Source organism: Myiozetetes cayanensis, unplaced genomic scaffold, assembly GCF_022539395.1.
Source record: "Myiozetetes cayanensis isolate MyiCay16 unplaced genomic scaffold, myiCay2020 scf3, whole genome shotgun sequence".
In the NCBI taxonomy this organism is placed as follows: domain Eukaryota; kingdom Metazoa; phylum Chordata; class Aves; order Passeriformes; family Tyrannidae; genus Myiozetetes; species Myiozetetes cayanensis.
In genome coordinates, this window is record NW_026087521.1 from 35,712,492 (window position 1) to 35,727,016 (window position 14,525).

A 14,525-nucleotide genomic window follows, 5' to 3' on the forward strand; every position below is an offset into this window, starting at 1 on the left:
AAGCCAGTGGGGCTTTATGTTTAAAGCCCTCAAACTATACAGGAGTTCTGCTAACCGTATCTCTAACCATGAAGGCAAAAAGAACCTAGACCCATGCTGATGAAATTAACTGTGATTCTGCAGGAGGCAGAAGGATTTGGTGCTGTATCTCTCCAGATTTCTTGATGCCTGCTGGGAAACAGGCATTTTGTCATTATTTGTATCCCTTCAACACTTTTGGGAATCTCTGCTCCACTCTGTTTCTTGCTTAAGTAATGGGGAATTTAGTACAGCTCATCGCTGTCATGCTGAATGGCAGGAAAATCTCCTAAATATGGAGTTGAAAAGAATTTGTTCAAGATGACAAGTTCTGCTCTAATGTACTTTTAGGAAAAAAAAGGTACTATCCCAACTGTAAGAGATGTATCATCACAGCTATGTGACAAAGCATGTAAGGAAACACTGATTTTATTTTCACTTTCTATTTTGCTTCCTCTACTTCTTTTCACCAGTATCACAAATCCAGTGCTACTTCCTACTACTTAAATTGCAACATGGGGCAATGAATCAATATAAAGCAATAAAATGGAATTAAATTAGAATTATTAGAAGGACATTCTCTGGTGCATTACAATTTTTGTGAGTTACACTCTGCTCTTGAGTACTGAATAACATTTTGCTTTTGAATATCCAACCAACTACCTTGGTGAAAACATTCACAAACTGTAGTACTGCTGTGTTTTGGTCTTCAAATTCGTGCCTGATGTTTGCTCTTTAAAACTGACTTTCTTTGCAATGTTTTAGGCAATCTGTCACAGGACACTGCACCTGAATTAGGCATGTAATCATGCAACAACACAAAAAAAGTAGGCAAATCATAAATAAGAAACAAAAGGGAAATAATTTTTCCAGCTGATCTTTCAAAAGTAGCGTTCACTAGCAGAAATGGGGAACAGTTCAGAAGCGATTTGCTAGCAACAAGGGAATTCTCTCCAAAACTCAAATCCTCAAATATGAACTGAAAAAAGTCAATTAGCATGAGGAGGAACTGGGGAATTTTACTCTCCCTCAAATACATTCTTTGCTTAGGAGGACTGTTTGATGTGATTTGTTGTGGCCTTGCTTTTGGGCAGTAATTTAAGAGAAGGATTGGTAAACTACCTGCAATGCACAACGACAGGCCCTCTGCCCGGTGATTCCACCCTGTCCTCTTCTACATCCAGCATGAGCTGCAGCAGAGGCTGAGCGCTGTCAGGCGTTTTGTGGTCCGGCCAGGACGTGTACCAGTAGTGTTTCACACTCCGGGACTGACTCCCTTGCTGAAAATAACATGAAGATTGTATATGAATGTTGGTAGTGAATAATTCCTTCTATTTCTTTCAATGTTATGGTAAAAAGACAGTAAAAGTGTTAAGAGGGATTTAACAATTTTTTAATATTAGACTTGGACCCAATTGTAAGAAGGGTTTGTGCACCTCAAAACTTGTTTTTTAACAGCCATGTAAATTCTACTTTGTCCATCTAACTACTGACTTCATGACTGTATTTTCAACTGGGAATTGTCAGAGGAATGTGTTATATCAGCAATAATACCTAGAAAGAATAGCTTGATCTGAGCTTCTGAACTTCTAAATTATTAAGTATTTCTACCTTGTAAGGTCAGTATCCTAACGGTTTGTATTAAAATTAAAAGAGTATTTAAGATAAAGGTGTAGATGAACTGCCCTTCTAGATTAATCAGACATCCCAGTCTGTCCAGTTATTTTCCCCAAGAGAAGCTGCTACCACTTACTTCAACAAGCAAAGGGGCTAAATATGGGCTAGGGTAATTTCTGTTGGGCGATATGGGTTCTGATCACTTCTCACTGCTGGGGCAGCAACACCAAATAAGTTTTCCCAATCCATTTCTTATTGTAATGCTATGTGAGGAGCAGCAGATCAGTCTAATAGCATGTAACGTGGAGAGTAATCCAGAATAGGAGCATCTGCCTTATTTTGCACAATTAATGTTTAGTCAGAATCATGAAAGCATGAAGATTTCCTTATATACTACTTGTATTTTTAGGTTCTCAAATGGGTTACAGATGCACTTGGCATACAACATGAGCAGTGTATCTTTTTCAGATACTAGTCCTTTCATTAACTAAAATCCCTTTACATTGCCTTGGCAATGCTGAAAGGGCCCCAAAACACAAGTAATTTATGAGAATGAAACTTGCACTCTTTTTGAAGCCTTTTCTGTTGCCAGAGTGATACAAAGTGGCAATACCATAAGTATTCCAGTACTTTGGTCCCAACAATACCTTGCAGCTGTGAGCTTCATAGCTCAGTTACTCCTCCTTCAAAAACGTATGCCCTTTAAACAAGCCAACACTTTAACATCATTTAACATTAAAAAAAAAAAGCGTTATGAATGATGTCTCTCAGATGCAGATTGTTACCTTTATTGTAAGCTGACGGACAGTGTAGTTCTTGCATTCTTGCACACTGTTAACAAGGACTTCAACCTTCCCATAGATTCCTCTTTTTTCTGGCCAATAAAGCACACATTTCTGTAAAGCAAGCATCAGTGTCATCAGCAAACTGGATCCTGGAGCCATATTCATATCTAATTTTCACACAGAATGTATTTTTCTGGAAAGTTCAGATGAATTCAATCGAGGTGTTATTCATGTCTCAAGTATTCCTAAATAAGATATTGCAGGGTTCTTAATGATGTGGGCCTGGTTTTCAGGATTTGAGGTTTTCAAAGATAGATATCACTGAACACTTTGAACTGTTTTTACTCTTAAAAACTCAATGAAGTTCAGTTAAAGGAATTATTTTCCGTATTCAAAATTCCCAGAAAATTCTTTAATTCATAAAATTAAACTTATAAAGTTTTCTCTCTCCAAATGGTATTTCCTTCTGAACAAGAGATGCAGAATTTTTCATTTCTCACAAGACTTTTTATCCTCTTTACTCTCCTGAGCCCTGATATAAAAAAATCATGTAAATGTGCCCTTAGATCTTACTAAATTCAGTGGGATTTAATGTGCATAGTAAGTATTTTGAAGAATCTGAGTTGTTTACCATAGAGCTTTCTGGAAATGAATGTTGAGAAAATCCATCAGTCTTGCTAGAGCTACACAAAACTGTATACAGAATTCTTAATGAATCAGTAGCATTACACTATTTCAGCAATGTATCTGACAAGCATCTACTAAAAAGAAGATGAAGAAACAGTATTTACAATATGAACCAATTTATTTTTCCCCTGAAATAGTTTATATTCAAGTCAACAGCAACTTCATATTCATTTCAATTAGAGTATCTCTATAGGCTATGTGAAATCATATATCCCTCTTGTATAAATGCTTCTCTAAAAACAGATGCTTATTTCCTTTAGAGTGTAAGATGTTTGAAAGTCACATTTTCTGAAATAATGCTGGCCAGTCTGACTTGTTCATTAAATAAGAAAAGTACCCCAATAATTAAAGAAAACATTCTGTTTTAATATCCAATGCACAGGTAAAAAAAACCAACAAACCAACCAAACAAAACACTAAGAGAACACTAAGAATCCCAGAAAGAACTTGTCTATACTTCCTCACAAACTGTTGCTGGAGCAATTGGTATACATGTAGACAGAAGTTTACATTATGCATAAAAATGAAACAATCCCTTTAATATAATTAATTTCCATAAAGCATATTTCCCAGTAAATCCTGCTAAAAATGATCCAGAAAAACAATCAGTGAAATGCAAGGCTTTACCACCAGGTGTAATATTTAAGCTGCTACTGTACTGGATAACCCAATAGCAGATTGAACCGAATCACCTCTGTTGTATAAATACTTTTCTAAAAATAGATGCTCATTACCTTAATAGTGTAAGGTGTGTGAAAGCCACATTTTCTGAAATAATGCTGACCATTGTGACTGGTTTCGTTCAAATCCTGTCTTTTGCAGAATTACTCGAACATCCTAAATTTGCTGTCTCCCCGAAGAGATCAAGAATGGCAACAAAATACTCAGAAATTTGTATGAAAAAGAATGTTCACAAGTTCCACAGTCTACCCATGTGACATGTATAGCTACTATCATCTGCCAGATCTGCAGTTCATGCCCCTCCCTGGGAGTGTGGTATTCAGTGCTAATATGGGAAAAAGAAAAGTCTAAATACACAATTGTACCCTGACAATCAACAATAGCTGAGTAAACTCCTGAGACTTCTTGATAAATGTGAGCAGCAACTGCTCACTACAAAGCCTTCAGGCACTCCAGAAGAGTGTTTTTCTTGACTCTTTCCCAGAAATGGAATTGGCAACTTGTGCTGGGTGGACAATGAAATGTGGCTGTTCATTAAAATAACTTTCATTTAACAGTTCGTCTACATTTAGTGAGATACAATGGATTATTTTTAACACTGTTGCCGTGTATCTTTTAAAAATACTGTTTGTTACTGCTTTCAAAAATAGCCTTGAAAACACAGGTTCAATAAACTGTTTCAAGCACTTCTAAGGAGACAGGTATTGGGGGAATTTAAATGTTTTTGAAAGTTAATTGCAAAAAATGGAATAGAGATGGAGATGGGAGGGATAAAGTTACCAGACATATGGATATGTCTGGACCATAAGTCTGAGATAAATCTCAAGACCATTGTCCAAAGAGATCCTGAGATAAATCTCAGGACCATTGTCCAAAAAAAACAGTAAACTGCCTCAAGTTGATACTTGAACAAAAAAGAAAATTCTAAAGGTCTCCAGTAGATATATTTTAAACCTGTTTAAAAGTTAAACACAGTGGATGAGAAGTCTGGTATCCAGCCTCATGTCCACGACCAGTAAAAACTCATTGCATATTGTATATATCAGAAAAAAGGAAGAAAACACCTGTTCTTATAATCACGCTGTCTTTCTCTGCCCTTTCTGCTGGTCCTGATTCTATTCCTTTCCCTTTCAGCATATTGATTTATACAGTACTTTCTAACTAGGTAAATAGGTCACATATTTTGTTAGTTGGGGTTGAGTGTACAATTCCCTCTGTAGTCAGCAAACATATAACAACTGTGAGCAGGATTATTTGAAAGATACTTTAGTTAAAAAAAGAAAAGAAAAATCCTAACCAACTAGTAAAGCACCCAAAAGACTGGGAATCTTCTAACTTTGAAGTGGAAATTTTCATCTTCCTGCCATCTTTCAAAATTGTTAGGTTTGTGGTAATAAATGATTACTTATTTCCGATCTAGTGCCTGACCTTTTTTTTTTTTTTTGATATAAACCAAAATTCCCTGACAAACAGGAAGTTTATACAAGAAACAGTATCTCATATGACTTTTAATTGATTTCAGCCTTTGTCCTTCCCTCTGAGTCAGGGCTGCAGGTTTAGGCTCCCTGCATTCCCTGTCCTGTTTCCTGGCATGCCCTATCCCATGCCTGCTGGGTACAAAGCTTCATGGGACTACTCCTGAACTGGATCTCCATAACTGAGTGGGATCTGGCCCTGCCTCGATCTGGGGCTGGCACCTGCAATTTGCCACAGTCTGATTTAATGTGCCAGAAGTGTTTCTCTTGCATCCTGGTCCCTAATTCTGCTGGATGGAGGAAGGCTCTCTCAGGTGGCACAACATTTACCTGCTTTACATTCTCTGGATGTGGACCCTGAACAAAATTGTTTTAACAATTCTTAAATGTGCAATTGCTTTACTTCAACTCTGCTTCTTGTGTATTTTTCCATATAGCTATGCCTACAAATTTACACATTAAAAGTCCCAATAACCAGGACAACACATGCAAATAACAAATAATAGCAACAAAGCTTCAGTTCCAGAACCCTTTTTTACTCCTGCCCTCTATTTACTGTCATACTAACTCAAGCAGGAGAGGTATACTTCAAGAGGGCTTGCAGGATTTGCTTTCATATGCTAAAATTCTCAGAGTTAGGACCAAATCTTTTTAAGTTCTTCTAAAACTTAAGACATATCTATGGTAACAATACTAAACTAGTAAGTAATTTTCAAAGAGGCTTATGTGTAAAAGGTAAAAGGTAGGATTTCCAAATTCCAAAATCTACTTGGCTATACATGCATAAGCATGCCTACAGGCTTACTGAGGGACAAAGTGTTACATGACATATAATATGAGCTTTGAACAGTGAGTTAACAAGATCATCCAAGACAAATACTGACTGCTATAAAAATTTACATTATCTGAGTTGAATAAACACGCATCTGTCAATATCAGTCCTTTCTTCTCGCAGAATGCTGCACAGTATTCTTTATTTATGCTTCCCAAAATATGTTTCCTGGTTAACAGGTAAAGTTGCTTGTAAGTTTTGAAGGCAAACTATATGCATAATATTTATGGAGTACATAGCATAACTACAAAAACCAGCTGAGTTGTCTTGACTAAACTCAGTAATATATGAAGATTATATTTGCCTTGTGGGTAAAGCTTTGTAAGATTGTGTCTTAAAATATTACTACAGAATTACAGATGGTAGCCTTCAATTAGTGATTTATCTCATCCTCTTAAGAGTGGGATGGATCACACTCTGGAGATGACTACTGCTCTTCAGTGACCAGGGAGGGTACCTAGACTGCTAGATGAGATGTGTTTTTCCTAGTATTAATCCTAAAATTACAGCCTAGATTTCCAAGTTTCTCCCTAGTTATTCAGGCAGCTCACTAGTTATTCAGAAGCTCCTTTACTGTGGACTCTCCTTGCACAGGTAGATCTTCATTTTTTTCAGACATTGTGTAGTTTTGAGGATAGGTTTTACAAATTCTGATTAAAATATCAGAGCACCCATAGTTCTTTCAGCATTATCCTTCCTTACAAATCAATCCTCTTTTTTTAATCAGACTTCAGAATGAAAAAGAAAATCCAATAATTTAATGCTGCATGTTTTCTTTGTATAGCTGAAATTAATATTTTGCTCAGCACTCTACCTTCATATTATAACTTCATCCATCCTGCAAAAAGTGTTACCACAGCAAGTCTTAACCATTTTTTCAACTGATATATGGAATTAAATCTAGAGAAACCTTTATTCATCATCATTTCACACAATTCCTGTTGCTAACGCAAATTTGTTACATTGATATATTGAACTAGGACACTAACGTCCAAAAAATGTGACTTTTGTAAAATAAATAAATTTATTGTTGAGATTAATGTTTTTCACGTGTCTCTCATTTGAGAACTCCTTCATTATACGTTATTTCATACATTACAGTACATATATAGCTCAAAATGAGGCTGACTGGTATTATAGCAACTGAGGAATATGGCTTATACATGAGAGTCAGGTATTGAGGTTTATTTGTTCAGGGGTGGATGTGGATGAATATGCTTTCAGATATGTGTGTATATTGCAGATGTACCTCCCGGAAAATAATGGAAATAAAGCAGACCATGGAGAAGGAAAAATATCAAGTATTATCATGCTAAATAACATCTGATCTTGTCTTCTTTATAGAAAGCAATATTTTAACAGTGAAGATAATATGCTGAGCATGCCCAATAGCTAAGATGTTTTCTTTTCAATAGCAAGCAAAGTTTCAGGAGGAACCTGCTAACGGTGGGAGAGTTCCTTAGGTTTCTAGACAGGGCAGAACAGCTTGCACAAACACAGCTTCTCTATATAGCCTGGGAACGCCTTGAGATTCCTCACCCTTTCTATTAGGAGGAAATTACCATTGCCAGGCACAACAATGCCGATAAACACCAGTGCCTAGAGCCTGCGTAACTCAGGTAAACACAGCGCTTCCTGACACGATGAAAACCACTGGGCACTTCTTTCAAGTCATTCTTCTTACACAGTGTCAGATGTGAGTGTTTAAACAGTCAGCATTTCCTCTGTGAAATACTTACTCTTTTGGTCTCTTAGGCTGGGCTAAGTTTGCTATGCTTTCATCATTAATCTTAAATGCAGACTTCTGGATACTTGTTTGAACAGTCTAGTGCAAAATGGCACCTGGATTGGAAATACATCCTGGGACATTTTACCGGACTAACCTACTTTTTACATAGGTTTCTTAAAATCCCTGAATTTTAAGTTCATGTTAGAAGTGCAAAGTCACAGTGGCAAAGAGTGAAGCAGTGGTGAAGAGGATGAGAAGAGTATGTCTACTGAGTCCACATTTAAATGGGGCAGTGAGTTTGAGCCCTGGGAACACACTTATACTCTTGGTCCCTTGGTCACTCAAACTGGAAACTTTGCTTGAATAAACACTGTTGCTCTATCATCACATGCATCTGAGTTTGAAGAGCAGGAGTGTGAGTGTAGCAGGGTCAACACAGCCCTGGTGCTTACCTGGCAAGGTGCTGACACTTGATTGAGGTTGATTGAGGCATCTACCTAGAGCTGGGAATTGTTACCAAGTCTAGCAGTTTGGACTCAAGAAAAAAGTCCAACTCCTTTATTTCTACCTCACTCTTGTTGGTAAGCCCTTTAAACCACTCCTTTAACATTCAGTCTTCCAGAACAGAGTTTTGTGTTGGCCCTCTGCATGGGAGAGTGATTTTTGTTCCTAATGTTTGGTAGTCAGAAATATGGACTCTGTCACAAACAAGAAAAGCCTGACAAAAATTTACATGAATATTAATTAAAGCTATAGAAGATATAGTTTGGAATGTATGCAAAAGCCACAGAATGTATAACAGGCAATTAGTTGGCCATTAACCATTAAAATGTAATTGTCAGCTCTAACTGGTACTAAAGTAAAGAGTCATGTATTTCCATTCTGGCTAAGCTCCTCCATGGTGTTGACATTTGGGAGCCCAAACTGTATTTCTGGGATGGTCCAGATGATTTGTAACATTTGGAATGGATTAAAAACCTGACATTATAGCAAAGTGCAAACTTCCACCATGTCAGGAAAACTCTACTCATAACATTAACCATCTAGTCTTTACATACAAGGAAGTAAAAAGAAGTACAGAAGTGACCAACAGATAAATGAGGTGTTTCTTATAAATTTACAACCCCAAAACCACAGATCTAGAAAACGGAATTCCTTATTGTGTTCTTTTAATACATCTCTCATGGTATCTATATGATTGCACTTGGTGTATTTGGCTACCCCACCATAGCCTATAAACAGATCCTTTAAGAGCTGGTTATCTGCTAGCTTCCTTCCATATCTGCTAAGGTCCTTCTACTATATGCAGCCATAGAAATAATTTTTCAGGTTTTATAGTTGTCATACCTCATTTTTTTCTTTCAGCTTTGTGATCATAACAATGACAGGGCTGTCTTCTTGCCAAACCATCTGCCAGAAATCATTCACGGTATTAATCATGGGTCCCTGAGTTGCAATGAAAGCTTTCTCTTTACCTCCATATCCCTGGTTTAGAAACAGACACAAAAGCATTTAGTTTAAATTCATGTGGTCAATCAATATTGCAGGTGAATGTTCTAAAAGAGCAGAAAAAATAATCTGAAATTAAAAAAAAAGGTTATTTGAACTGAAAGCAGTTATGACTAATAGTAGAGCAGATCAGAAATTTTTCAGTAGAACAGTTTTTCCTCTGGAAACTACTGATTTGATTAACTTAAATGGTCTCGAGAATACATCAATCCTCTCAAATTTTTTTGCTTATTTGGTTTCTTTTGGCTTACTCCATTCTCCAAGTTGCTGGGGCTTTCCACCACCCATCACTTTAACGTATGACTTATATCGCAGCAGTGTTTACAAGACAGTTTATAGTCAACAAGCCACAGGAAAGAAAACGAGAACTATAAAACTGGTTTCTACAAAGATTTATGACAGCAAAACAAGATTTAAGATACATGAATGCTTGTGGAGTCAAAGGTTCTGCTGTGCATCTTTGCTAAGGGAGAAGTGCCTTTAAATGAGACTTTACAGGAAGGACAACATATCAGTATAGGGAGTCCCAAGACAGACACAAGTGTGTAGGAGGTCAAAGAAAGGTCAGGCAAACAGTGGGAAAGCAGAGGAGAAGAAAAGCCAAGAAGAAATGGGAAAAACAAGACAATGAATTCTTATTCTTTGGGTGAAAAGGAGAAGTTATGAGTTTGTGACATAACAGGGACCCCAACAGTAATGCTGGAGATCCTGGCAATTTCTGAAGGGAATGAGTGAATGGAGAACAACTGGAGATGGTGTGGGAGCCTCTAGCCTTGGGTCTTTTGGATGCCTTTCTCCCTGACAGCTTTTACTCATTGCACAGACCAATGGGATAGATCCTCAGCTGTCCTACTCACCAACCTGCCTGAACATACTTTGTCCACGACAGGTCTGTCAGGATCCAGCAAGCCTAATGATTTTCCATACATGGGTGGGAAATTTCATTTCATTGCTGGGTTGTTCCAGCAGTTCAACTGGTGTTCGTAGCAGGAGAAATCACCGTATGTGGGCCTGAAGAGTGGTGAAATGGGGAAAAGGGAGACCTCAGAGGACTCAAAACATGACTGGTTCATGGAAGAGCTGCTCTCCAAAGAGAACTGCTCTGCTTAGTTACATGATGATGTCTTCTTACAAAATGCTGAAAGTCCAGGATGCAAAGAAAGGCAAGGTAAGGGGCATGGGGGATGTATGGAGGATGCACATATATATTAACATACTGTTATTTAAATAAGCAACATCACTGTAGAGCTCTGGGGTCAAATTTCTGTTGCATTATTACATTTATTCCAGCTAAGGGTCAGGATAATAACTCTAACCAAAACATTTAATTTTGCAGGTAGAAGACTACACTCCTAAAACATGACTGAAGTAGTTTCTTAGTAGCCTATTTAGCATACACTGTGTCATGAGTTCAAGAAAGCTCTGTGTGTGTGAGAGACCAAGGATTATAACATAGCTGACACTTAGAAATAATGCTTTCCAACAGGGTTCCTGCTGGTGAAGTGTGACCGATAAAGGGAGTAAAATGTGAACAACTGTGTCTGTTTTGGGCACATGTGTACATTTAACATATCTGTTTATGCTCCTTTTCACAAACTTATTACAGTGATTATTTAATTACTTAACTGTTGATTTCAGGAACATCAACTGATATATTGAAAATACTGGTATCTGTTACTGTGAAAAGGCAACCTCTTTTCTTTATTATAAGGCAGTAAGACAATATTAAACAGTAAATACTAAACTAAACAAATAGTAATGCATGTATTTCTTAATGTTTTTTATAAACTCTTTGATACATTTTTTTTTATTGCAACCATTTTAGTACATTCATGGCTATGTGGTCTTTGTTACAAATGGCTCATGAAACTATTTCTATCACATCTACGTAGACAGATTTGGAATTATGAATGATGATGGGTAGGAATAAAGTGAGTGGCACCTGGAAAAGTTAGCTATTCACATGGAGAATAAAATATTTTCTCAAAAGTTCATGAAAAGTGTACATTTACTTACCCTAATGTAGTTAGCATTTATGTAGGTACTCAAGGAGTCAGATGGATTTTTTGGTTTCAAATACACTCTGCTTAGAGGATCTAAGAGCATAAGGAAGATAGAAAGTGAAAAGAAAACCCATAGTTAGAAGGCTTCTACAGAGCATCAAAGTCCTGTTGAAGAAAAGAATCTACAATTACTCAGGGTTGCCAAGAAGTAAAGCATTATGCACCAAATTCTTCCCTCTGCAAAGGTTCATCACATGTAGCTAAGGTACCCGTATACTGCACAATGCTGGGCTGTGGAGAACCATCTCAGCAAGCTTTACACATTAAAGCAGCATTATAAGGTCCAGGCAATGTTCAGCAAGGTCTAGTCTGCCCACGCTGAGTATCAAGCCGACCTGCCTAGACTGAGACTCTGAAACCTGTGTCATACCATTGCTCAACTACACCAAGTCCTTTGGATTTGACTTTGGTATCTTTGCCTGAAGCTATAGCGTTCAATGACTACATTGGACAGTTGGACTTAAAATAAGAAAAGTTCCCTCTTCCTGGGATGAAATCAGATATGTGTTTTTTATACCAATTTAAGTTCTCTGTAAGAGCCTGGACTAGGTAATCCATATCATTCCCTTCAGTCTTGTGTCCTCATCTGACACAATTTGTGATCATTCATGTGCACTGGACTGGAGACACAATGCCAAAATACAGGAACATTTATCTTCACTCTGTTCTTTCCTTCAGTCTTGGATGATCTAGAATGGAGTAGGGGCCAGTTCTGTTGAGTAGAGAGCTGGGAGTTACTAAATCCCTCCTGCAAAGGAAGGTTTTGCTTGCTCATTTTCATGATGTGATCCCCCATGTAATACCATTTTGGAATTAAAGTCAGTAAATTCTCAAGTACATAATATAAAAGAAAGGGGTAAGCAGAAGGGGAGTGAGATGCCTATGTTGTGGCTGTCTAGGGACACAATCTGACTTTCTTCACACCTTTTCTGAAAAAAACATTCTACTATTAACAAAACGATATGGAAATATGTCTGTTGTTGACAAAATACCTTCTCTTCTGGCAATTTGCCTAAATAATTAATTAGAATCAGTGGGGTTTTGACAGTATATAGACACCTGTTGGTTTGGAAATAGTCTCTGGATAGCTGCTTCGCAAAGTGCAATCTAGGCTATGTGTTTGAAGATACATACACGGATGCTGAGCTGGAAAGTGATAAGAAAACACTATTTATGGTGTGGTTCTGCTGTTAACACAAGAAATATACAGTTGATGTACATATGCTGTAGCAAAAATTGGTATTTTCAGAGTTGTTTTGGGATTTATTTTGTGACTTTTCATCCTGTTCCTAAGAACTAGATAAAACCTTTGCAAATCAAAGGAAGAGAAGGGATGATGCCAAACATAAATTTCCCACTGGATGTCACAGGAACATCTTGGACATGAATGGAGCCTTTGTAGAACTCAGGCTGATGCTTTGAAAGTATGTTTCTTAAAATATGCAAATGACTGCATGACTTCTAATTCAAAGTCTGTACATGGAAGTCTTGTCTTCTGCAGTTAGTAGCACTAAGTGAACCCTAATTAGCCTGTGTTAAAATCTCTTTGTACTAGTTTTTGCAACTTTTTTCACTTAGAGCTTTTTTTTTCTCCTAACAATATGAGGACAGGAAACTTCTCATTCCTTTTCAGCGGAGTGATTATTAGCCATTTCCACAAATGCCTCAGGCTACGTGGCCTTGAAAAAACACCCACTTCCTCTAGCTCACACAATGCCTCTGATTCTGGTGTCACTTGACCTCTACCTTAAAAAACCTCTTCCAAGCAGCCTCAACATCCAGTTTAATTACCATGTCTTGAGATAAATCCCTCTGTTACTAGGGAGCAGCTAAATCAGTTTCACAGTTTCTGAGACCTCCTTCCAACTCCAATCAACGAAACAAACACTGCTTCCGAACAGGAATCTTTTATAAATTAACAGTCATGATCAGTTACGAAATAGGCAAGTGTTGTAAACTGAGCTCTGAGATGAGGAAAACCTGAGCAGTGCTAAAGATCCAGAGCCACTAAGCAATCAACAGACATAAATGGAAGTCATTAGCTTCCTCCTGAATGACAAATACCTTGGAGGTCCTAATCTTTTCTTCAAGGATGGCAAAATCTAAGAGTCTGAAGTTACAGGAGAAAGACAGATGGTGGCTGCAAGGCTGAATTCATCAATGTCTTGAAATGCAGCAGAGGTGTTAAGCACCTCAAATTACTAATAAAATACATTTTCTACAACTTTAACTGAGGCAAAATTACTCCTGTATTCTTTCATGTATCTAAGAAGTTTGGAATTGTTCTCCCATAATTATGAATAGAAGAAGCTTTTTCTAACTCCATCTTTAACAAACCAATATTGTCCTGAACTTACCATGATGGAGCAAGAAGAAGGTCTTAAAGGGGCTGTAGCTTGCCCCCCATGAGTCTGCCCAGTGCAGGGAAGAATCAGGTTTGGACAACCTCCTGCAATGCCACAGATTCTGGAGGATCATCTGCTCCATGATGTCACTTAGTTATGAAGGCATGTCCCATTGCAAAGGCTGTGTTCATTGTACAGTGGGTATAATGTGCTGTGGTCATTTTTCCTTCTTCCATTTCAACTACTATGTCCTGAATTCTTTAGGGCATGGCTATGTTTGCATTTGTAGCATTTCCAAGGTAAGTCATTTGTTACTCCTAGTCCTATCCTAGTTGCCTAAACAACAGCAAGACAGAAATACTGTGAGAAAGACTGTCTTTAAGCTGTTTCTGTGTTCTTTTTAGCAGGAAAGGAAGACAAAAATTTTGTGAGGCAGACTGCTCTCACACTTACAGCCTGAAAGGTCATAAATTTTTCAGATATTGAAACATTCTGAAAATTGTTCTTCTGTATTTTGCCTAGTTTTGCTTGCAGTATATAAATACATTATGGGTACTGGTATTACCTGGCAAATATTGTAACACAGAACATTGAAGAATCATACTAGACTGAATTCCCAATCTCTGCCAGGTAGGGAATAGGCTATTACACTTGGAAATAATGCAACTGCTTCAAAACAACTCATGTATAAAACACCTGTAAACTATGAACCATTTTTTAATATCATCTGAATTATTTCCTGTTAATTCCAATATAATCCAGGATTTTTCAATTGAAAACTTAA

General features: G+C 37.4%; 1 protein-coding gene across 1 annotated transcript in view; it reads right to left on the reverse strand.

Annotated features, from left to right (window-relative positions):
* The window catches only part of PTPRR (protein tyrosine phosphatase receptor type R), a 142,410-nt gene that overhangs the window by 7,477 nt on the left and 120,408 nt on the right, over nt 1–14,525 (reverse strand). Inside the window, exons 9-12 of the mRNA XM_050324996.1 lie at nt 11,350–11,429; nt 9,172–9,309; nt 2,421–2,531; nt 1,141–1,298 (exon numbers count right to left, since the gene is read on the reverse strand). Coding sequence (XP_050180953.1) covers nt 1,141–1,298; nt 2,421–2,531; nt 9,172–9,309; nt 11,350–11,429 — 487 coding nt within the window. The remainder of the gene's footprint in view (nt 1–1,140; nt 1,299–2,420; nt 2,532–9,171; nt 9,310–11,349; nt 11,430–14,525) is intronic.